This window comes from Megalops cyprinoides, chromosome 3 (genome assembly GCF_013368585.1).
Source record: "Megalops cyprinoides isolate fMegCyp1 chromosome 3, fMegCyp1.pri, whole genome shotgun sequence".
Lineage (NCBI taxonomy): Eukaryota > Metazoa > Chordata > Actinopteri > Elopiformes > Megalopidae > Megalops > Megalops cyprinoides.
In genome coordinates, this window is record NC_050585.1 from 5,446,402 (window position 1) to 5,471,544 (window position 25,143).

General features: G+C 37.7%; 1 protein-coding gene across 2 annotated transcripts in view; it reads left to right on the forward strand.

Moving 5' to 3' along the window:
- The window catches only part of opcml (opioid binding protein/cell adhesion molecule-like), a 335,174-nt gene that overhangs the window by 282,968 nt on the left and 27,063 nt on the right, over positions 1-25,143 (forward strand). For both annotated transcript variants that reach the window (XM_036524561.1, XM_036524560.1), the window contains one exon: positions 6,776-6,901. In XM_036524561.1, the coding sequence (XP_036380454.1) occupies positions 6,776-6,901 (126 nt within the window). The remainder of the gene's footprint in view (positions 1-6,775; positions 6,902-25,143) is intronic.

Here is a 25,143-nt window from a genome sequence, read left to right on the forward strand (position 1 = left end):
ATATGTTTGACATGGCTGAGAATGTAATACAGGAACTAGCTGGCCGTGTGAGCCCATGAATGTGATATGAAACATGCTGATGGGCTTCAGAAGAATGGCTGGTTATTGTTGATTTGCAATACTGTGTAGCTGCTGTTTTTAGCTCACAAGATAATGAACACCTGGGAGTAGGTTATGAGCAGTGGAAGTCAACAAAGTTGTTTGCTTATTATTGCAGTTGTTTGGGTAGTTAATTAGTTAATTATTTGAAAGTAGATTTGGAGGGCTCATTCATCAAAATGTTTGTAGAAACATACAAATTTTGCTCTTGGGAAGAGTTGGGACAATAAAGCTACATTGCATTCCTGAAATTTGTGGAAACACTCGATTTTGTTCTTGTTCATATGACGATGAGTCCCAACTGTTTGTAAATGAGATGCTTGTAAAAACCCCAACAATGCCATACAAGGACATTCTGACCTCCAAGACGCAAGTATAGCCAAAATGCTGCTGAAAGGGAAAAAAGAAAAATATTTTCTCTGATTCAGAGTTATAAAAAAATATCAGAAATGGATGCAATATATTTCATGGTGTAAGCAATGAAGTCTCAAGTATTTTAATAAATCAGTGGTCAAAAGAAGCATGACTTTGAAAGAACTCCAATATCTAAATCAAGTTTTAGATCTGTTCTGTATAACAATGAAATTTGTATTCGACACATATGAAGTATGTAGGAGTAGACTTTACAAATGCAGACCGGGGGTAAAAAGGTACATGGTTACATGTAATTCATAATCTGATTCAAAGAGAGTCTGAAACTTAGCCCTATTCTATTGAGCAATTCAGGCTCCTCTCATTGCTGTTCATCTGCTGGTGAATGAATGCCATGTTTCATAGCCATATTGTGGAGGACACAGCAAAGCAACATGATCTTGCATACATTCTCTGTTGTGTACCGAGTGTTGTCTGATGTTGCTAAACACTTTCACCAGTCTTTTAGCACACCAATAGTACATTCCATCTCTGAGCAAGTGAGCATATGTGCTTGTACATAATCTTCTGTGGTTTCTGCAAGTTGACCAGTAGTGTCATCAGTCAGGGTTTCAGCACAAAGCTCTGTATATAAAGTGAATAATGCCAATGAAGGTCAGTTTATTTCTCTTAACTGACACACTTGTGGTAAGCTCTGAGTTCAGTGTTTGCATGTAAGTGCAGAATCAAATCCTCTTCAGCATGTAACCTGTGTCACCTACACAATAGATTTGTAATTATAATTTGACAAGTATGTTGATTACAGTATAAGCCTACTAATTAGATTAGATAGTATTTTTATCTATTTATTGCAAATTGAATTCTGTGTTATGCATTTGAACTGGGAATGGTCATTTTGTTCATATATAAATTTGATAGTTGTACAATTTTTAACAGAATGGAAAAAAAGCATGGCTTGTACTGCATATATGATATGAGTGGTCTGGAGCTGTCGTAAACTTTGTTTGCAAGTAAGAACAAATTCCAACAAATTAATTTATTGCATAATGTCTGTCAGAACTACTGTACACACACTATACACACAAAGTTGTTTGTACTGTACCTGGATCTGGCCCAAAGTATTAGATATAATTCAATTAAAGATGCTAAAGTAGAGCATTGTTCTCTTTATTGTAGATATATATGTTATAGAAACTTTGGCTTGTCCAGGCACTGATTCTGTGTGAAGTCAGGAGGGGAACAGCTAGCCTGTATGGTTGGTGGAGGAAAACTGGCTTGCCAGCTAGTTTGAGGTTATCGACTGAAATCTTTGTCTAACTGGCCAGCTAGATAGGTAGCTGGATGTCTAACTAGCTATATGTGCAGGGTTTAAAGTCAATTTTAACCATAGTGATTTCAGTAATTGCTCTAATTCAGTAAATGCTCTTTTTCCACCTGTTAGCCAGTTAGATACAGTACCTACTATATACTAGAATAACATGGCTGTGTATAAAAAGTGACAAATGGAAGGTTTTCCCAGCTCACACAAGCTGCTGTGCTCCTGTAACTGTGAAGTGATAGCTGATAATCTGATAATGAAGTATTTATCTAACCAGCTACCTACTAAATTTTCCTTCATAATAGAAATTAGAATCTTTTTTGTCATATCTGAAGTTTGAATGAGGTGGCAGCATTATCATTAATATAAAACAATGTGGAAGTGATAAAGAGTATTTGTTCTCGCAGTACACACAGGCAGTGTTAATCAATATTAGTCCAATGATATTGAGACACACACAATGTATATAACAACAACACCAACAACAAAGCTAACTTCAACTGGCAACACACCCAAGATGACAGAATTGGGCACATCAATTATAGATGATAGACCAGAGTCAAAATAATGCTTTGATGTGGATGGTTGAACCAATGGTTAAAAAAAAGCTAAAATACATCAGGAATTGCTGATAAGCTTGACTTGTTTTGAGCATGCCATCCACATCTGATGGTCATTAAACATTAACATCATGGAAGTGCAATGTTTTCCAGGCTCAACTGTATGTTATTATTGCCTTTTGAAATAGAAAAGGTTTACCATACTGCCAGAATATCAGCACATCCCTGTGTGAAGCACAGAAAATGCCAAATTGCCCATTTGTTTTGTTATTCATATTCAATATTCAGAAACAGTAGCAGCTGCATTAGAAAGAAAAAAATCTAGTCATGTTTTTAGCAAGTTTTTTTGTTCAGAAAGGTGTGCATTTATTGACGCATTTCTTGAGCTTTATTCCAGAAGGTAAAATGAATATACTTAGTAGATATTTAGTAGATACTGACACACAAGGTAAAGCACCTTGCTGAAGCATACAAAAGCAGTTTTCTATCCAGGAATCCAACCTCACAACACCAAGCTGTGATTCTTGTTACTTGACTTACTTGTTACTTGAAAAAAATCCCGTGTGAGTCCTTCTCAAATACATTAAGCAACCACTACTAGTATCACTGCAATTTTACTTGAACAAAAAACATGTTTCTCGCAGTGCCTCAGAACAAAGGTACAACTGCTTTTTAGCTACCCTTACAGCTTTCTGCATGGTGACATCCATTAGCCATTATTCTATCGATAATTATATTAGGAATAGAAATAATTTACAGGTTATTTCCTAACCTGTTTTGTCTTAGAAAAAATTCCATTGTGTTCTTTCTTGAGATGGAACTAGTCTCTGAAAATTGCCAAAAACTTTTAATTTTCTTTTTCAGTTTTGTTTGCTCTTCACAGATGCATTATTATGCTATATTTTAAAAGAACTGAATGTGTGTGTGTGTGAGAGAGAGAGAGACATACACATTCAGGGTTTTTTTTTCCCATTCAGTTGTACTACACACTATGCCCCTGCCAGTACTTGCAAACCACATCTGAGAAATGGTAATAGGAATATACTTGCAAAGTGCAGCAGGCTGTCTTTTGGTTGCTGCTTCAAACAAACACTAGAAAAGCTGCCGCCCGTATCCACAGGCTTCTCTTGTGTTTCAAAATTAATTTCCAGCACCGTCCCTTGCTGTGTTGTAATGAAAAGACTGACACGTCCCGCAGTTCTGAATCTACAGTGTGATCAGCCTCCGCAAAGGAGCAGCTTCGAATCTCCTGGCAACCGCCGAATTGGCATCAAGGACTGCCACCTCATTATTGCACTGTTCCAGACAGACCCCATCTCATTTCCTTTGTGGGAAGCAAAAGGGCCAGGATATACAGGAGTAGGAGCCTGCTAAGGCAACGCATTTTGGCTGTGTTGATATGTCTTGTCTTATAAACAGAGCTAAATTCCATGCCCAACCACTGTCACCAGTAGTTTCTTCTTAGGTATCACTGTGGTCCAGTCTTTTATGATCAAGAGGAAAGAGGGTCTGTTTAATGTCCCTGGCCTGGTCCTTTAATGTCTGTCTTTTTGACTGATGTCTGATTTAGGGACACAGGTGACTATAGGCGCCTTGATCCTGAAGCTTTTAAATAGATTTCTTGTATGAGCACTGCTGCTGTGTAGCTGAATTCCTTTCAGAACAATCCCTTTTAAAATGTCTCTTTACCAATTCACAGTTATAATAAACCCCCCCAAATCCCATTGGCTGAAACAAAGGCCCAGATTCAACTGGACCTGTATGTCCAAAATGTGTTATGTTCTTAACCTAGCAAGGTGATGTTTATTTGATCATGTTTGTTTAATAGTTCATGGTTTCAGCAGGTTCTACAATTGAGGGAAAATGTTGTTTACAATCATCATGTAACATAACTGCTCACAGTTAGGGACACAGACTAAAGATGGCCAAAAGGCCAAACTCTCTACTTTAGTGTTGGAATATGCAAATGTTATTTTGAGAAAAACATTTTATGTCATTGCGGGGATGGATATGTGTGTAGGAGGAGGTTGGGTTTTGTGGGGGTATGTGTTACAGTATACCTCTCTATTTCTCTCTAATGTGACACAAATGGTCATTATAAACATATAAGTATCAGTGCTCAGATAGCCAGCTAATTCGTAGGTTAATCAGACTGTAGAGTTATACAGTGTTTTCCCCAAGACACATTCAACCTTACAGTTATGATGAGCTGTCAGATGCAGTTTCCATTTTATGCCCCATTAATACAGTGCATTTCAATGCTAAGAATCACATCCATGCAGGACAACTCTTAAAAGTGGAATTACCAATAAATGAATGTAATGGATTTGATGGATGATATGGAAGATGGAAGTGCCCTCAGGCATATTCGTGGTATTTGTTACTGGGCAAATGTATGACTACAGTGTTGTGACACATTCAATGTTCTCAACTAAATTGTTTCAGTTATAAGATAATAATTTGATTCGTGCTGTTTTCAGGTCACCATTATAGTTGGCTCTGTGAAGGCTACAAATCGCACTCCAGTGGTTGGTGCCTTGTCACTGCACATTTGTTTTCTGTCTTCTTCCCTCTCGCTTGAAGCATTCTCAGCCTTGTGGAATCATAGGCTGTATAGACTGTGGAATGTTACATTTCTCAGCTGCATCTCTGGCTGGTTTGAAAAAGACAATTATAAGCCTGAAGAAGGTGATCATTTTCATTACCAGGAAGCGTTCTTTTTTCAGTGTGTTAAAACGCACACAGGCTTGTAACTAAACTGGACATTTTCTTCTCAAAATATTTTTGCACCATAAATGATACTGTGGTAGGAACATGAAATTTACAGAGCAACCATATTTAAATTTGAAGTAGCATTGTTGCACGTGACTGGATGCCATATTGCATGTTGTGAGTGAGCACAAAATGTTTCTTATGCGCATATATGCTTATTTGCAGAATGTCTAAGCAGTGTTAGTACTGGAATGATTTTTGTGATCCCACAGTTTTTTCATTACAAGTGATTGATTATTTGTCAGTAATACAGAACATGTAAATGCATTGCACTGTAATGCTCAATTAATTTTTACTATGTAAAGGGTATAATGTGATCCTTTATGAAGTGGGCACACAGCAATATAGTACATGAGTAAAACTGTTGACTTATGTATCTACAACCCCATCCTAAGTGATAAACTCAACCTAAACTCAACTCTATGTGTAATTACAAAAATGCATTCTTATATAGCAATCACATACTACCCATGCAAGATGGCACTTCTCATTTAGTGAATAACATTATTTACTTTAAAAAAACAAAAAAAAACAAAACACAAGTCACTTGTCTGAATTGTGCAACTTTGATTATAACTTGTCAGCCATCATAAAATATAAAGGATATGTAATGGCTCAAGTGTTTGCTTGGTTTTAGGAAGTTGTGGAAGTGACACCCGCATCCCCACCATCAGTCTCCCAAAACTGAGGTGGGCATGATGGTAGCTGAATTGACTATAAAGCAGTCTTGAAACAAAAAGACATTGCACTAAAGTATAAGGAGATACTTTAACAAATAGCAATAGGTGTGGGTAGATTTTATTTTCTGATGGTACTAAATTTTGGAAAAGAGCTAAATGTTCAAAAGTGTATTGATAATTATTGACTAATTAGACAGGGTTATGAAATGATCTGAATTTGTTCCAAAGCAAAATCAATCAAATATCAAATAGAAACTGCGTGGATGTTTATTTTCACTGAGTTTAGCCTCAGTGAAAATAGGCAGTGAACTCAGCCTTTTTCTGTGCAGAAGGGTTGAGGAGAGAAAATGGATGTAAGTGTCAAGTTAGAATATACATATCTTGGAGAATGAGTCACCCTGTCATTTTGGCCAAACTCAACCCAAAACTCACATCCCTCTCATAGGAGCTTAAGTGATGTGCAACTGTCCACAGAAGCACTTAAGTGGAATTTATGCACGCATATCTCACATCTGAATCAGGCCCCAAAATGAGTAAAGGAAAGACATGTAGAAAAATGATGAAACAGGTGTAAGGTTCTGTGTACACATAACATGACATGCTTTCACAAAAAAACATACATTCACTAAAATATGAAAATACTCTATGCAATATGCCTGTTGTGCACCAGTAAATGAATATTATAAATTCATTATGATCAGTGGTCAAGTTAGTAGATTATTTAAAGGTCAATGAGGAGCAAAGTCCTTAGTATAACAGTCTAGACAAATATTAAAACGTATTGTTCCCAATGTCAAGATACTCATTACACTTCACTTACAGTCACTAATGACTTACTTAAAGGGTGCCGATGGAATTTCATTAAAAATGATCTGTAGTATTAATCTTGCAAGATCTTAAAGGTATGTTTGTCTTGCAGCTGAACTGATTCTTTTGTGTTTTTTTGTGTGCACTTTATGCATATTCTCCTGCAGTTCCAGCAAAGATCACAAACATATCCACTGACATCACCGTGAACGAGGGCAGTAACGTCACTCTGATGTGTTTGGCTATTGGAAGACCGGAGCCCACCATAATGTGGAGACACAGTTCAATAAAAGGTAGGATGTCATTTTCCTAATCTGGCAATAATTGTACATGTTAATGTGAGTAGAGCTATGCGCTATGCATTGTTTGTATAGTGTTAAAGAAAAAGCTATTGAGGAAAGTAGTTTGGGTGTATCCTGTACAATACCTTGTAGGGTTTGTAGTTAATGACTGAAATTTACATCATAAAACTCATAGATTTCTGAGCATTTGCAATTTGATTTTCAAGAACACTGACATCACAATGTAAGGCAAGAAAAGCCCATCCCTTCAGGTGAGGGTAATGCCCCTTTTTGTATTGCATATAAATGAGTCAATGTAACAATGGATCCCCATGCTTCTCTGCTGGAGCTCACTGCTCAGCATCAGTGGCTAAAATTTATCTACAGAATAGCGTGTCACTGTCTGCCGCCTTCTCACTCCCCCACTTTTGCTTCCATCTCCAGTTGTTGCACTGACCTAGGTAACAGGGCCTCCAGAATCAGAGCACACCCTTAAATCTACCATGACTAATGAAAATTTACAGTGATGTAAAATTCCGACATCATAGTCCTGAATATTAATTTTAATAATTTTAAATATGAATTTTAATTTAATTATTATCAATTAAGATTGAAGCATTTTTATTTATAGCCAACAATGCCAATACTACTTTATTGACAAACGTATATATGTCACTTCCTCACTGAAAATTTCTTAGACACCTACTTTAAGTATGAAAAATATTGAATTCATACCTCAGCCTGTGTGGGAAGATTATAATGTCATTACACAAACCACATCTACTTTTACTACCAGGCAGATCAGTCAGACCTATGTTACCCATAAGGCTAATGAGAGAATATGAATAATAACTCAATTTCCAACTGATAAACCTTTTTTTCCGGACTGGCAGAACGTCAGTTCATATTTCAAAGCAATGCTCCATGCATTTGTGCTAAGAACTGATCAATAAAAATATAGGCTACATATTGTATTGTTGCAGTGCACATTATTATATAGAAAAAAAAAAAAAACAAAATAAATAAAAAGAACAGTTCCGCACTGGGACATTAAGAATTCCTATTGAGACGGTACAGTTTTGTTTCAAAAAATATTTTCAGGCTCTGGGCTTTGGGAAAAAAAATTGAATCCTGGTTCACACTTAGAGGAGCAAGTAGCAGTATGTGGTTTGTTGGTCTGGAGGCCATTCAAGCAGAGGCTATAGAGCAGTATGTGTGCGCAGAGCGTGTTAATGAAGTAGCAGTCAGCCAATTTAAACTGATGCAGTTTCAGAGTGACTCATATGCTGCAGGCAATGCAGCACAGTTGAGAGGTTTTCTAATATCATCAAGATATTTAAATACTCGCTCACTCCTTCCAGGAACATATCTGATTTCGCTGGAATGTGTTGAAACAAATAAGAAATGTTGTGGCTGAAAAGTGCTTCAGAGTCCAACCACAATGCAGTTGAAATGGATTTACGCTAGATTGTTAAAAGCAGGCTGCCACATTTGTTTTGTAACCATTTAGGTAATTTATAAATATGTAGGTTTAGTTCATAATTGCTTTGTTTGGCTTGCTCTATTTGTTATTGAACCGCACCCGAGGATCTGCAATAGAAGAAGTAAGTTTTAATTTAGTTGTAGTTACTGACACCCTAGATGGACATGAGCTAGCCACAATATATGGCAGTTGGTAGGTATGAAAACACTTGTCAGAAAACCAACATGCATGCAGGTCTATGCTGATAGGGTGGGTTAATGTTGCTGGCTATGCAGAGTTATCTCAGTTGACATTTATGTGGGAGCCCTAATGAAAGGCACAAGATGTAAGGGATGGTTTTAGCCTTGCCAGGAACGCCTCTGCTGTCGCGAAAGCTTAAATACTGTCTAGAAGTGACATTTATGAACAGTTCTCACATTCAATCATGACAATCACCCCCTTTCCCACCTCCAAGTATGCATGTCCTCAAAAGTAAGGTAATTAAATTCTTCCTGTTTGTTTGAGAGTTTGGTATAGCATGCCCAGCGTGCTTCCAAGGTTCATGGTAATGAATTGAATTCAATGTAGAAATCCTCAGTGCCAGTGTAAGGGTTTCTGACACTGACAAATTTGTCATTAATGCATTTTGTCATAAATGGTAAACGAAACAAGATGTACACCGGACTGTGACATCTGACAATTAATAGATGTTAGTTTGTGGCACCTCCAGTGACAGCAGTCAAAAGCAGCCATTGCTCTAGGAAAGTGCTTGATACCTTGGAATTTGGGGATGTAACATGACATACTGTAGACACCGCCAGCACGGGGCATGATATTAAATAAATTACATTTAAATTCATTAGCCGTGACATTTCCAATTTCAGGTGTGTAGTAAGGGATGAAACATTTTCCATTTGTGTGAATCGTTTAGGCAGGGAGTCCATTTTCTTAATATATGTATGCAATCAATTTAAGTATGAGCTTGATTAAGTGCAAGTCTCTATCTTCCCGTCACTTCTTTTGGGCTTCCATGAAGAACAAGACATCACCCATCTATTCTTTGGCTGCTGGCCAAAAAGAGAGCTGTTAGGATCTACACATGAGAGGCACAAGGAAAACCGTACTTTTGAAGGACAATGGTGTGGCTAGAGCAACCAGTCAGACAATATATGACATCATTAAACATTATTTCAGATAAGCAAAAGGAGGGCCTGGCTCACATTGGTTATTAAAGACAGTTGGGGAGTTTCCCAGTTTGGTCAAAATCCCAGTTTGATCCCTTGAACATATGATGAATTATCAGATCCTATCAAACTGACACCCAAAAATATGTATAATCAATAATTAAATTCAAAATAAATTTAAAAGTGTGCATGTTACATTGGCAGACATATACATGCATTTCTGTAGATGCTCAGTATATGACCACTGTGACTTATATTCACAAAGCTATCTGGACAAGTATTACTTACATGACAAAATGTCCAAACAAGCTTACATAACAGTTGTCACCATTTTGGTGACAACTTTCCTCCAAATTGTCTCGTTAGGGAAAAGTTGGTCTTAGTTCACATTATGGCAGCAAATCTTTCATGAATGCCCCTTTTGTTCTGCAATTTACTGCCAAATTGTCGCTGTTGCTCTGTGTGAGTGAGTTGGAGGTTTGTGCCCTCTAATTTGGCATTGTGACAACATGATTGACAGCTCCATGGTATTGTGGACTGATGCTGGAGACAGGTGGCAGATCTCTTGATGAGTGGTAATCAGGCCATTATTCTCCGGAAATGTACAGCATGACGTTTTCTGTGATATTTCTGTCAGTGAGAACAATAGGCCCTGATAACATTTGCTGTCACAGGGATGATAGGCCATAGCTACACTTTGGAGAAACAACGCCAAAATGTAACATCTCTTGTCAAATTTATATATTCTCAGTGAAAAAAAAAAAACTTTTAGTAGGAATTTGCATCCTTTCGTGGCCAATTGTTTTGTTTGGTGGGTCTCTTTAGTCAGAATTTTGAGCTCAATATTTGTCCCCTTCATTTGATATAGAAATATGGGGCACTTTAGATCCTTCCAAGGTAGAATCGTTTGTAGGCACTTGAGAGTACTTGAGCACAAGAAAATTCATCTGTAATGCATTTTGTTCCTTCATTCCTTCATATAATCATATGCAGTGCATTATGGCTTTTTGAACTATTCATTACACTGAAAATGAAAAAAAGGTCATATCTATACATCCCTCAGCAATCTTGAGTTTTGATGTAGATGCTGAAGATATTGATGTGTGGTAATAAAAAGCAAGAATTGATTAAATATAGATTCTGAGATACAAAAGGAAAAATGATATGGCTATAATCATCATAAAGTTGCTGAGATTGAAAAGAGAAAAACAGCCTCTAACACATTTAATTCAGCAAAATTGTAATAATATGCATCTCATCATTGGAATGCACCTTTATCCCCTTTCCTGATTGGTATCAGTGAGGCAGCCATGCAGTTTTGCATCTTTCATAATGTTTTTTTGTTCTGAAGTCAACATTGAGTAGGCAAGCTGTATCCAAGCATGGGTGGCTCACAGGGTCAGAGCTTGATGTGCAAGTAGGTCCCCAGGACACCAGGCTATTACAGGCTCATTTGCCCCAAAGCCAGGAGAGACAGTGGTTATCATTTCTGGAGCCTCTGCTAATACCTAGCTGTGGAACCCACAACATTCCAGGATCAGAGTGAACACATTAACTACAATGTTACCAAACTGGGACAAGGTGTCGACATCTCACTATCTCAGGACTTGTCTGAGCAGGCACAGGAGGCAGATACAGTAGTCAAATGTACTTGGTTTTAACATACATTTGGCCAAAAATAACAAACAACAAAAGTAGCAACAGTCGTTCTAAGCCTCTACTAGCAACTGCTGTGTAAAACAGAGGTCAAGTATCAGAAATTCATTCTTTCACAATACACATGTACACAAAGTTCTTGTATAAGGTTGGGTCAAACCATTTTGTACTTATCGGTGCAATTTAAACAGCAGTTATAATGAAAAGAATAATAAAAATACATTTCAATTGTACTTTGGATCCTATACAATCTGATGGCTCTCTTTGAAAGCAGGGTAACTGGTTAACAGAACATGTCACGCAGATGAACAAAATAGATTGAATTAAGCACAATTCACCCCTCTCAGTAAAGATCCTTATGCGAAGTGCTGCATTTCCCACAGTGCAGTGATAAGTTTAAAAGTCCTCATTTGACCTGGTCACACCCCTTTAAGACACTCAGAGGCCAGTGTTGTAGCTACAGACAAGAGGAGAGACAGCTGAAAATGATAAAAAGATGTTTGTTAAAACAACTAAAGGCATAAAAAAGTTATTCCCTTACAACTGTGCTGTGCCATTACTAGTTTTCATGCCTAGCCATTAAAACAATGTAAAACCAAATGTGGTAAATATAGTTTAAATATAGAAAAGTAAGAATTAGAGAAACTACAATCAGTCCATATGAAAGATGAAAAATTACAACAAAAGTGTGGATCAACTGTTGCGACATTTGTTATGCTTGGGATGGGACGTTGACTGAAAAATTAAAAAGGATATATTTAATGTGTCCAGCACACTGTTTTGTGAGTATTTAAAACTACCATAAACATGCAGAGGCAAATCCTCCAACGAAACCCCTGATTTTGCTGTGCTGCTGTGCATATGTCCATATGTGGGTTATCTATTGGCCATCACACATTAATTAAACCCAGTTCTACCCTTTACTCCTTAGACAAATACATTCACATGAAATGTGACCTCTTTGACCCATTCTATATCACAACAGCCCTGTATAGCTGTAGTGTGTAGATGTCCTTGATATTTGAAAGTAGCATCCATAGTTACCTCTGGCCTTGCAAAAGTATTGTCTACAGGCAGGGATGGGCAGTATTTCTATTAAGGTTCTTTCAATAATATAATTTTTTATGAAGTCTCTTTGACATCCAAGTAAGCACAGGTTGGGTGCACATGAGGTTGGATGCACCAACATATTAATCACTCCCTCTCCCTGCTTCATCTCTGTTCACTTGGCACATCCACTTGTGTTTTTCTAATCCAGTAATGTGATTTTTTCATCTGGTTATCATTTTTTGAATCATAAATACTGTATTTCTCCCAGAAGGGCAGGGCACTGAGCTAGTGCAATGGTTGCAAGCAAAGGTGAATCTATTGTGGTGGGAGGTGTAGCCACAGTACCTAGCAAATTAATTTTGATTTGCTATCATTTAAGTTGCTACTTTAAGAGTTGTAGCACATTGTTAATGTTTGACAATGAGCATTTCATAAGATCATGACTTGTAGTCCCACACCTCTGTTATCTGATAATGTAAGCAACTGAAATATGTTACTTTGCCATTGTATCTAGGTAGTTAAATAGGTGTTGCTGCATTAAAACGTAATTTGGTGCATTCTTACTTGATACTTGCCTTTGAGAAGAATTGGCAATTATGTAAAGTTATCCATAAAGGATTGTCTACTCCCTACACATGTACATTATATGAGTGTAAAACTGACACTTCCTGGGAAATGTATTTTGATACATTTACCATAGGGGTGCCTTGCATTTTTACTCAAATACTTCACGACATGTTTGCAGGGAGAGCACATGTTGTGGTGGGTAGTGAGCTTTCGGTTCACTGCACAAATGATCTGCATTGTGTGTTGAAGAGTAGTGTCCACTCCAGGTTATGGAGGTTGATGGTCCAGACCTGGAACAGCACATGATCCAAGCTCCAATCCAATTAATGGTTCCAGTGAAATTGATAATACAGATGGAACAAAGAACAACAAATGGTGGATCGCTGGTGGACACCTCTGATCTACCACCTCCGGTGATCTGGGGATGGTTTTCTGTCATTCTGAATTCACTTGTTTCAGGAATGTTTATAGACTATTCAGAGCACTACACCAGGATTCTGACAGCAGCAGACATACTAACATTCTATGACCAGTAGTAACACTTTAAGCATTTTTACAAGGCAGGTAAGAGAGGGAAAGTTCAGTGATTAATTAAAGAGGGTATGTAGTTTTAATCAGTCACCCTAATTTTCATTTAACACTGAGATGTTTCCATTTTTCAGTTACTTCTCAAGCATGTTTAACCCTTGATCCCCTCTCATCACAGATGTGAAGACGTATTTATGACATCAATGTTATCATTGTTATTTTTTGATAAGAGGACACCCTTATACTGGGAGACTGATTTTTTAATGTACTGTCTACTTATACAGCTGGACATTCAGGGTAATTGCCAATAAACAAAAGTGACTCTCATGGGACTAGAATCTGCAACCCGTTCTTCTGCCACTACATTGCACTGCTGCCTATGACATGAATTCATAATGTGTCTCAAAGCAGGGCGCTGCTGTCGTAACAATCCCGATCCCCCTCCTCTTCCTGACAAGACAGTCATTTATTCAAGTGAGATGCACACTGTTCTCTGTGCGCCCTTCAAACACATCAGACACAGATGAGCTATGCAGAATTCCCTATCAAAATGTTATACACAAGATGTATCAGATCTTGAGAAACGTGTGAGCATTTGCTTCCACTCTGTAGTTCCTGTGAATGTTGTTCAGATTTTCAAATTGTACGGTTTGTTTTTATGTGTTTGATTGTCATCAGGGGACTGATTTATGATATATATGGTATATGCTAATCCACAAGCGAATATTAGGTTCCTGCTTTTTAGAGAATCCTCATGGTAATAAGAGCAGGATTATATGCATTTTCACAGCTAGCCAGATTTAAGATTCAAGTGTCCTGAATTTCTTTCTGATGAAATTTATATTTTTGATAAAGTGTAATAAACCTAGATTTCTTGGCAAGACTTGCCTATGTCTTCGGTCATTGCAAAGGAATTAAGGTACTTACATTGGCACTAAACCAATCATTGAGCTAAAAGCTGTGGTTATCATATAGCCATAGAAAATACAGTGTAATCACCTGACAAACAAAACACATTTAGAGACCAAGCTAAACTTCATTAAAACAATTCATATGCATTAATTCAAGATCAAGTATTTCTAAATTAGGATTCGTTATATAATAGAGGCATTGCTAATAACCAGTATGTGGCATTCACAAGTAGTTCCTGGAGAATTTGAGAGGGCCGCCCTTTTTGGTTCACAAAGTCCTCGTAACCATCTGTGGGAGGTAAGATCCAATGATTTGAGGGAATGTGAAGGGTTCTTTCAGATCACGCTGTAATTTCACACGCCTCCTCCTTTGTGGGCACTTTGACTGGCTGTGAAATTACACAGTCAGCCATGCCTTTGCAGAAGAGGTACAGAAACTTTCTTTTCCCCAGATGTTTGTGGGTACCACACTGATGCGCAAGCAGGCGATATTCAGCACAAATTCCCAATTTCTACCGCAGGATTGCTATATGCATTGTTAGTGGCACAGGGGCACACATGATTTTTTGGCCACATTACCTATCACTCAAGCAAAACAAAAAAGTGCCTGCACAACATTTCTTCTCCATTTTGATCCCATGAGCTCCTTTTCCACCACTCTTTCCTGTAAATCTGAATTTTCAATCTTAATCCAATGACAGCATATGTTTGGAGTTGACATTATCCAGATCATTTTGATCGTGATGTAACCCATGGGAGAGATAGGCAGAACATCCTCTGTTGGCTAAAATATAAAGTTTTGAACTTTTCTAATTTGCATTAGATGAAATACACAATGACATGCATTAAGACATAATCCCACAGCTGTGCAGCATACATGCATGACGTGAATTTGTAAAGGAATATTCCATTTAACAGTGCATGCAAAAAGCCAATTCAAAGTATTAATTCAGAGTCCTCTCAGCCTGAATATACAAACAAACATGCAAAACAATTTGTCTGGCAAACATGGGTGCTGACTGGAAATCGAAGGACACTGTATTGTTTTCACAAGTCGTCCAGGTGGAGTATGTCAGTCGCTAGGTCCTACTCCTTTGTTCCCGTGCCACCGAGTTCAGTGAGAGACCAATGCACAGAGAAGAAATGGGGTCAAGCACGGAGATTAGCGTCAGGTTGGTGTTAGCACTCCTCAGGGCAAAGTCAAAGCCAAATTTTTCAGGGAGCCAGAGACAGGTGTGAAGGTTCTGCCGAATAGGTTTTGTGCTCCGCAAACATAAATCTTCGACAACGTGGCTAATTCAAGTTGAACTTTGATCATTAATAATGAAAGGGAGCGAGGCTGCTGCTGACTGCATCTGTTTGCTTTGGCGGGGGGTGTTGGACCGGAGCATTATTCCGCCTGACATGATTAGCTCACTCGGGGTTTCTCGGCAGAGGCCCCCCGTGATGCCGGAGGAAGCAGCCCCGGCCTAGAACTCGCATCTCGCCACTCCAAGAGGCTATTAACTACAGCTTAATAACATGTCATCCAATGCTATTCCTCTGAGTGAAGCTCTGACTAATCTTTAAACGTGGCTAATTCATCATTGCGTGTCCTCACTAAACCGTGCTTAAAGCCATGCTGCAGCCCTTTGATTTTAAAGGCACGTCAAGATACAATTAGGATCTTCTCGAAATGATAACACACAGTTATCGAGGGCACTCTCTTCTCCCCTGACTACACAGTACAAAACGTGCATGCTCAGTAGATATGACAGGCTATTTTTTTCTTCTCATTGATTCATTTATTTTTTACATTACACTTTGATCAAGAAAATGGATAAAAAAAAAATAGCTTACAGAATAACACTTGCAGAAGGTGTGCTGATGTAATGATGTCATTTTTGAGGATAATCGCCCCATTACATAGAGATGTGTTAGTATCACCCACATCAGCACCAGCTCTAAAGATTGCCATTTAGTTGCATGTACTCTCCAGAAATATCCAGCCCCCTGGATTTGTATGCAGTACTTTCGGGTATGCAAATGATGCAAATTTCTCTCTGAACTGATAAAAATGACTTCAAGACTGCAGAAATGAAGGGTATTATGTAATTGCTTATAGTAATGAAAATACAGATGTTCTCTGGTATCATTTTTATCCCATTTCAGACAAAGACCTGCCCCCAAATATGCCCATGCACACACACACAAACTCAGGTACAAATCCACCAGAACTAATGTCTCGCATCCAAAAATTTAAATTCAGGCTGTCCAGAATATCACTTCTGTGTGGCACATTTCATCACGAATATCGTCACCATGGAATATGAAGAGGTCTGAGAAGTGTGCTCCTTAAAGCTTTAAAAACTGTGTTGTTCTAACTGTTTACATGACACCATGGATAGGCACACACAGATGAGATGGTTACATGTTTATTTCTTCAGTTTCCCCCATGGTCCCCTGTGTTATTTAATGACGCTTGTTAAACCACAAGATGTGGGCCCATTAATGGTTTTGTTTTCCTGGTTATATGCTGGTATACCAATCCATCTTTAAGCATCTTACCAGAGTTGAGTCACCATTGTTTATTGTGATACTACTTCTCTCTTTCACACCCCCTTCATTGTTTAGTGAATGCTTTTCAGAACAGCCTGCTGTGAAAGATTATAACAGCCTGTAGAGAGAAGGACGTGACATTTACCACCAAATACCTAATTTAATTTTACCAGCGCTATGTTTTTATAATAAAGCCTTGTCGCTCCCAATACACATTAGACCTGACAGGCAATTGAGATTTCCCCCCTTGTGCTGAAGAATATTCAGTGAACCTTTTATGTTTGGGAATAAATGAACAAATGGAAAGATTGTCCACCCACATGTAATTGTTTGATTGAATTCATCCTTTTGCCGTTATTATTTCTACTTGCAGAATTTTCATTTTATATATATATATATATACATGAAATAATAACCATTTCAGGAATTACTGAATAAAATTAATAAACACTCAAAGCTTAATAATGGGAATGAACAGTTTTTATTTTCTTTCATACTGATAATTCCTCTTTATAGTGTACGTTGTCCCATCTGGGCTTGTTTCTGATTTACTGTAGGCATTTGATGAAAACAACTTTTCTTTTTTTTTCATCAATTATTAAGTCACCCTCTGAGGGTCCCCGACCTTGTATGACTGTTGTTCTGAAAAGCCCTGTCAATACAATGATGTAACTATAGTGTAATGAGTCCAGTTGTTTGCTGCTGCCAGTCATTATGTATTTGAAACCATTGTTCTAATAGTAATCATCAAGCCGCACAGTATGTGCCTCTGTGATTCTACAGCATAATTGTCCTGATTCTGGCACCCTTTAAAGGGGACTAGAGCCAGAATGAATTCAAAAATTGTTTTCATTTTTACAACTTTTAAAAAATGGCATCATTATAATATAATAAACTGTTTCCTAATACATGCCTTGCAAATCAGCAGAAGCTGTATTTATCGTAGTTCCATGCCTGATGAGGCAAGCAACTTATTGATTAGTCATTGTTTTTCAGAAAGGTCATCTGTGTGAATTAACGAGGCTGAATGGCCACTGCCGAAGTTCACATGAAATTATGAAATGAAGCAGGGGATTCACTCCCATGGCCTCAGAGTGGCACAGCCTCATCATCAGTGGGTTCAGAATGCAGCCAGTGATGAGAGTTCTGAACAGTGAAAATAGCATTTTACCAAACTTTGAGACACCAAGGGGTAGCTGTACGTATAAGACATGCAGTCATACAAAAACGCACACACACGTTTTTACATCAGTGACAAATGGCACACACAAGCCATGACACATGCATTTTTTTTAAGCTTTTCATTTTTAACTTTTATTTTCAAAAAGCTTTACAGTATATATTTTATTTGTATTGTTTTATGACATTTTGGACATATTTTGTCCATAGAAAGCACTGTCTGATTGAGATCTCTTCGTAATGTCTGTGTGCAAACCCTGGGTGGTAAGAGTGATGGGCAGCAAATGAAGTGGAAATGCCAAACGCAGCCAATATTGAAAGTTTCAAGAATGTCAAATACAGGGAGGGAGGGATATTGGGTCAATGAGAAATAATGAGATTGTGGAAGACAAATATAGTAGTTATAGCAACCGGCAGGCAAAATGGAATCAGTCTAACAGGAATGGTAGTTCTCATGCCAGGTTGTCTGAAAGCTAGATGAGTCTCTTCAGCCCGCCTGATAATTGCTACTTATTGTGACACTGCACTCTATTGAAATTTGACATTTATACTGTAGCAGAGCTAATTCTCAGAGGTAAGGTAGGAAAAATAGGAAATCCTAGAACCTGAATGAGAAGGGTTATATCCACAAAAAGAATATTGGCTCTCAAGTAAATTAACTAATTGTGTAATATTGGCCACGAGCAATCAAAATGGGTTTCATGGTATTATGGATATTTGTAGGAACCATTTTTAATTTACAATTATCATTTGAATAGGTGGTTTCAAGTAGAGAAAATGTTGGGTTTTTTTTTATAATATGTATTTAGATATTATCTAACCAGTATGACTGAGCTTACCTTATAGCCAGCTGCAGAAAAGAAGCTATCACAGCACTTTATTGTTCAGGGCTCTAGTAATATGAAAATGATGTACTGTAATTGCATGGCAAAAATATGGAACTATGTAGTATCTGCTATAGAGGTATTTTAGGGTACCTATAAAGTACCTGGAAACGTTTTCTTAGCTAGTCTCTTCAAATGATCTCAAGATGGATATTTATCTGTTAAGACAGAAAGTGAATTGACATACAGTAATGGGGGTATTTCAAGGATGTCACCAATTAAAGTGGAGCATTACCCGATCATTGCTTTTTGGTTACCTAGCCTAGAAATTGCCTACTTTTCAGGAATAGCACATAATTACCACAAATAGTTTTTCTCCCCTAGTAATTAGGACATAAAATAAAGTGTTGCCTTTTTCTTCATAACCTTTTTCTCTCCTCTGCTGAGAAAGCACAATTTCATCACTATATTTCAAATTAAAATGTCCCCATTCTGTCAATGTCCAGGCAACCAAACCAAGAGAGTGTAGGTTCTCTGGGAGAGGGAAGAATTCGCCTTCATTTTCTCAAAGCAGATGTGGGTCAAATGCGAGCAAGACACAAGGCTGATGTGTGCTTTCCGATGTAACAAATTGCACTGGAAAACATTACAGGTTCATTTACACCTTTCTCTGCACATGTGTGTGTTGATGTGCATCTGACAAACAGTTACTGAAGTTCAAACTCACACAGCTCTAGGGATCCTGTTTGTTAGTAGAAACATGCCTATATGTGCCGCAGCCGGCATAGCTCTGCTTTGTGAGGAGGGTGGTCTCTTGCTGTACTGTTGGATTAATGCCCCCTGCCATGATTACATGTGGACCAAGCAGTCCCTTGGTCCACAAAGTAAAGACACACTGCTGTCTTTTTCACTTCAGCAGTGCTTAAAGAAGCCATATATTTCCATGGCTAAATTTTGGGCATGGATGTATATGCTTAAATAGTCCATATGGGACACAAACTGTTTATTATGCACCAATTGTTTATCGGTACATTTCACTCAGGAAGTTTCTGCATCCAAAGTAAATCAATCCAGCTGTCTCCAGCTGTCTGCATTTCACAGGTCATTTATATTGTGTACGTTCTGCCAACTGTTTGCCCAGGATATCTTAACACTGTTTATAGTGTTGATTAAATGGGGAAAGAAAGGGCTGATGCTTTAACTCTGTCTTTTTGAAGGCAATGTGGATGTGCTTCAAACATTACTTTGTGAAATAATTTGCTTTAAATTACTCTAACAGATGAATACATGCCTATTTCATATAGAATTTTTATTGTTTTATGTCTTAAAAATTTTGCTCAATAAGATTTATATTTGTATGAATATATTTTATGGATTTTTTAAGCAGGGATTAATCTTGTTTATCTGTTTAAGCAATATACTTGCAACATTGCTATTGCAACAAAGTTGCATGAGATCCATTGTCTCAGGGAAAAAAAGAAAAAAACTTCAGGGAACAGTTTCTCAAAAGAGTGCAGTGCAGGGTGGTCGATAAAAAAAATATATATTTTCAGACTATCATGGGTATTAATGGGTTGAATATAAATAAATTATTTTTATACAGTGCAGCACCTGTGGTGTATTTTTTCTCCATTCTCATCCATATTCATGTGCCCATTGAGATTGGGTATTTTCACACATATAAACTGATTAAAATGTATGTTAATTGTACCTTCTGCAGTCACCTTGAGCAGAGCGAATCTTGCACACTGAAGTGTGCATCATTAATTCACTTGCCTAAACATTTTAAGATGGAGATTATAAACAGTTACCTTCAGAGACCTTTGCTAACAACCCTGATCAGATATGTTGTGCAAAGTACTTATTAGTTCAAATGATCAAAGGACTCAAAACATGAAAGGAATCACATGCACTTGACTGTCTGTAATCAGTATTTATCAGTCATGGCATAGTAGATATGAGATAAGTAATGTAAAAATCCATGGAAAAAAACAAGGATTTCACATAGTGGAAATTACTAGACTTCCTCATTTACGTATGACACATGAAGTGAAATGTATGACACCTGAAATTAGATTAGAGAGCATTAGCATTTTAAAAGCTGTAGTTTAAGTCAAGATGTTTCCGTCTTCTCCTTCTTGTGGATTAAAAAACAACAACTTTCATGAAAAATAATTTAAAATGCTGTATGTGTATGTGTTGTGTGGTTGTTGTGGTAGAGTACTGGGGAGTGTTGAGCACTCATACCCACATTGACTATAATGAACACTGGCAGCTGCAGATTATAGTCTCTTGTAAAGTAGAGTATTCATGTACAGTAGCCATGTACAGAAATGACAAACAGTGACCAAGAAGACATAGGGTGTTCAGATGTTGCCAAATGTTCAGTGTGGATCAATACACTCAAACTCAACAGGGCAACAGTAACGTACTTACCTAATTTGGTTTGTGGGGTGTGTTTAACTAGTTTAACTAAATGACATTAGCATCGGCTCCATCGCAAAGCTGAAAGAATAATGATCTCAAAGTGAAAAGATGGAATACTTCAAATCAATGAAAAAGCTGGGTTCCTTGAACATGGAAAAGGAGGCGCGCTATATTTTACATAGTTTTACATGCTTCGTTGGAACAATTTAAGTATCAAACAGTAACAGGAAGTTTAGACGTAAATGAGATGTATTCGCCCACTATTTTATCTTATCAGCACACACCATTTGGCTTTATGATGCTTTTTCAATAGAGTTCAATAGGTGTATTTTGGAAAATGGAACTACTTAAACTGCATTCCACATTGGTAATTGTGTAAGTACATTTAGTGCTACTGAACATAAGGCTTACATAACAACGTATGTCAGCCTAAAATGGAAAGTTACAAAGAATCAAACAATAAATCAAATTTTATTTGTTATAAGACATTTTTACAAACAAGATTGTCATAAAGCACTGTACATGTAGGATAGTGCTATATTTAAGTCAAACTTATAACATTATAATGTAGGTGAAATTACACATTTAAACAAAGTGAACATATGCACACATACACAAACACTCACACACACATACACACCACTGTTGGACCCTGAAGGAGAATGGCAACCGTCTGCTTGGTTGCTTCAAGGCCCCAGGTGCAGTACTGCTTTTGAAGCTGGTATGGTATTTTCTATGAATTGCTTCAGCAAACCATCTACAGATATGGATAACATGTAAAATTAAAGTTGCTTCAATAAGGGCATCTGTTACGCAGATAAATGATATTATAAGGTGGCATTAGTCAGTGTCTAGCCCTGACATTTCAGTTCCTTCTGTCCCTGTCTGCTGGCCCTTTGGCAGGTGTCATTGTCACCTCTCATGGCTGGCAGGGTTGGCCTTGGGACAGCTGGTGACATGTGAAAAGGTATAACAGGGAATAAGTTTCCTATTGATATTGACAGGCTGGACACACACAATTGAAGGGCAACATCTCATCTCTACGGGTGAAAAAAAATACATGCTGAAAAAATATCACAGCAGATTCATTTTAATGTCATCACACGAACTATGAGTGGAAACTTAATTGAGATATGCAATCAGGACGGATGGCATTTCAAGTTAATCAAAGACAATGAGCTCGGTATCTTTGTGTCATGCACCGAGAGCTTTTTATTGTCACTTTGTAGGTGTGTCAGATAGGAGTTGATATGGTAGAAAATGAACCTTTCTGGGGAGAAGTTGTTGGTTGAAATCCCGTAGACAGCACAATTCCATCAACATACCTTGTAGAGCGCATCCGTCTGAATTTGCGTGTGAGTGTGCACTCGTGTTGAAAATGACAAACCCATAGACCACTCGAATTGTCACAGTACACAGTCCATCTGAGTCTTGAATGGCCACTAACAATCGTGGAAATATACTCTACCTCTCCAATTTCATGCTGGGAAGTGCTGTCTGACTACTTTCTCCATTTTGATGGTTATTCCATCAGTTTTAGAGGGCCCTACAACTACCTCATTGAACAAGAAAGTCTGAATAGATAGTTTTGGCTGCCTCAGTGGACTACACATTAATTCTTACAGCATGCCTCAATAGCAAGTCATGGTGGAACCAGCGCTATTGCCAGAGTAGTAAAATTAGTATTAATGACAATAACAACAATAGTGATTCATGAAATCATAATTAGGTGTAGAAGTTTTCGTAGTAAAAATACTACCCCAAGATGATCCAAAGTCAGTCTTAAACTCATCATTGGCACTCAGACTAATGTTTCCATTAATTCCTGAGGCTTTAAATATCACAACAGTCAAAACACAAGGGAAAGCTGAAAAATTAAAGCCTCTAGATATGCTCAAAAAATTGACCTGCTGATCTCAGGTAACCACTGAACTGAAGAGAAAATGCAGTATACAGTATATTGCCTTGTGGATCAGGTTATGTTCTTTGAATTTGTTAAAGAAAATACAGCTAATGCTTTATCTGAATTTATTTTATCCTTCAGGATCTGTAGGAACTATACATGGGAAAACAGAAAATTCAGGGAATAGGTGCAACATGAGTTTATTTTATAGCACGGCTTGATATTATCCAGGGCTTGGGTTAAAGTTGACAGTTTTGCCGTGTGTCTTGCCAGCCTGTTCTTTTTTTTGTCACCTTCTGGCTATGTGTGAAATGTGTATTGCCCACAACAGCTTATGAGAGCTGGTATCTCGCCTTTTGAAATAGGGGGTGTTGTAGTGGAGTTAAAGTGCAATATGGGCGCTGTAGTGCTTTTCATAGACTTTGTCATTAAAATGATTTGCTCAAGTGGTGTGCAGAATTTTTAGTCTTGGATTTTAGGGTGTGTTTCATGTGTCCACAGCAACCTATCATGCCATTTTATGTAGAAAAATAACAGATAAAAATAACAAATAATTGTCTCTGCTGCATCTTAAAAGAATGTTTTTTATCATGGAAGCGGCCTTTTAAATCACCATTGAATTATAAAATCAGAAGGAATTTTTTTACCCTTTAATGGCTTGATAGTATAAAGCAGTGTGTGACTTAATGATTCTCATCTGCTTTATCCTGTTATCTTACACAGACACACAACACTGTTTATATTTCTTTATGAATGTGTGTGTGTGTGTGTGTGTGTGTGTGTGTGCATGCTTTCTTGTAGTATTTGTGTGCTTGCTTCAATATTCCTTGGGCTGAAATGTACACATACTGTTTGTTTTTCAGAAATAGAAAAACATTGAACTTGGTTAATTATGTGAAATTTAAATAACTATGACAACAAACTAGAGAAAACATCCCACTCCAAAGAACTCATCAGTATTTTCAATTATTTATTGACTATCAGGTCATGCAACTCAAAGAGTGGTAATGTACCTGAAGCTGTTTAGTCCTTTTAGCATTAGTTGTGTGTATTTGTGTAAATGTAAACATAATCATTGTATGCCTTTTCACCAATGGTATCATGTTGTATGTGATTTTATTGCATTGACTCCTAATATTCCGAATATTCAGCTCTAGAAATGGATAACATGTAAAATGAGATAGGAATGTAAGATGTAAGTTGCTCTTGGTAGAGGGGCCTGTTAAAGAAATAACCAATAACACATTGCCTCTACAAATCTTCCAGGTAGCACACACATTTGAAATTAGGTCAGGCCTTTGAATATGAGCATTAATGAAAAGAATATCATTTCAAATCTTAAGTGCCTACATAGGTACTGTCAGAAATGTTACATTTCCACATTCCTTGTCTACAGTCTGCCAAAGGCTGCTCCCACCAGTCCCAACAACAAATAAGGGAAACCCATAGACTTTCATTCATGTTCTTTCATGTTTCATTTTTTTTATCTCAGATATGTGTAAGCAATGAAGAAAAGAACAAAGTATTGTTGTTGCATTTGCTGTTGAGTGCTAAGGCCAGACAACCTTGCAGCTTGATTTAATCGCCCCCTAGATGTCAGTAAATGCTCAGACATCAGTGGCAAACTCAGCGCACCCTTGGGATTTGGGGTCCTTCCCCTTGCCCCTGTGTGAGCTCCATCAGCTTGACTGGTCCATATTCCCTCTCCCAGACCTGTCATTATCAAACCATGCTAATTTGCTTCATGCACAATCACTCTTTTCTCCATGTTATTAAACCAGTCGCACACCTGATGAAGCCTGAATAGAACATATATTCCCAGGGCTGATCTCTTCCTTCTTATCTCTGTGTTATGAGCTCACATGTGCCACTTCTGTTTTCACATGGGCTTTCTCACTGGTCCCACCAGCACCACTGAGAGTCAGTGCTTGAATGCATGGATGCAGATCATTATTAACTTGGGGTATTGGGGCTGAGAGCTTGGCATAGAAGTTAGGGAATTGAATGAGGTTGCACTGAGTGAAG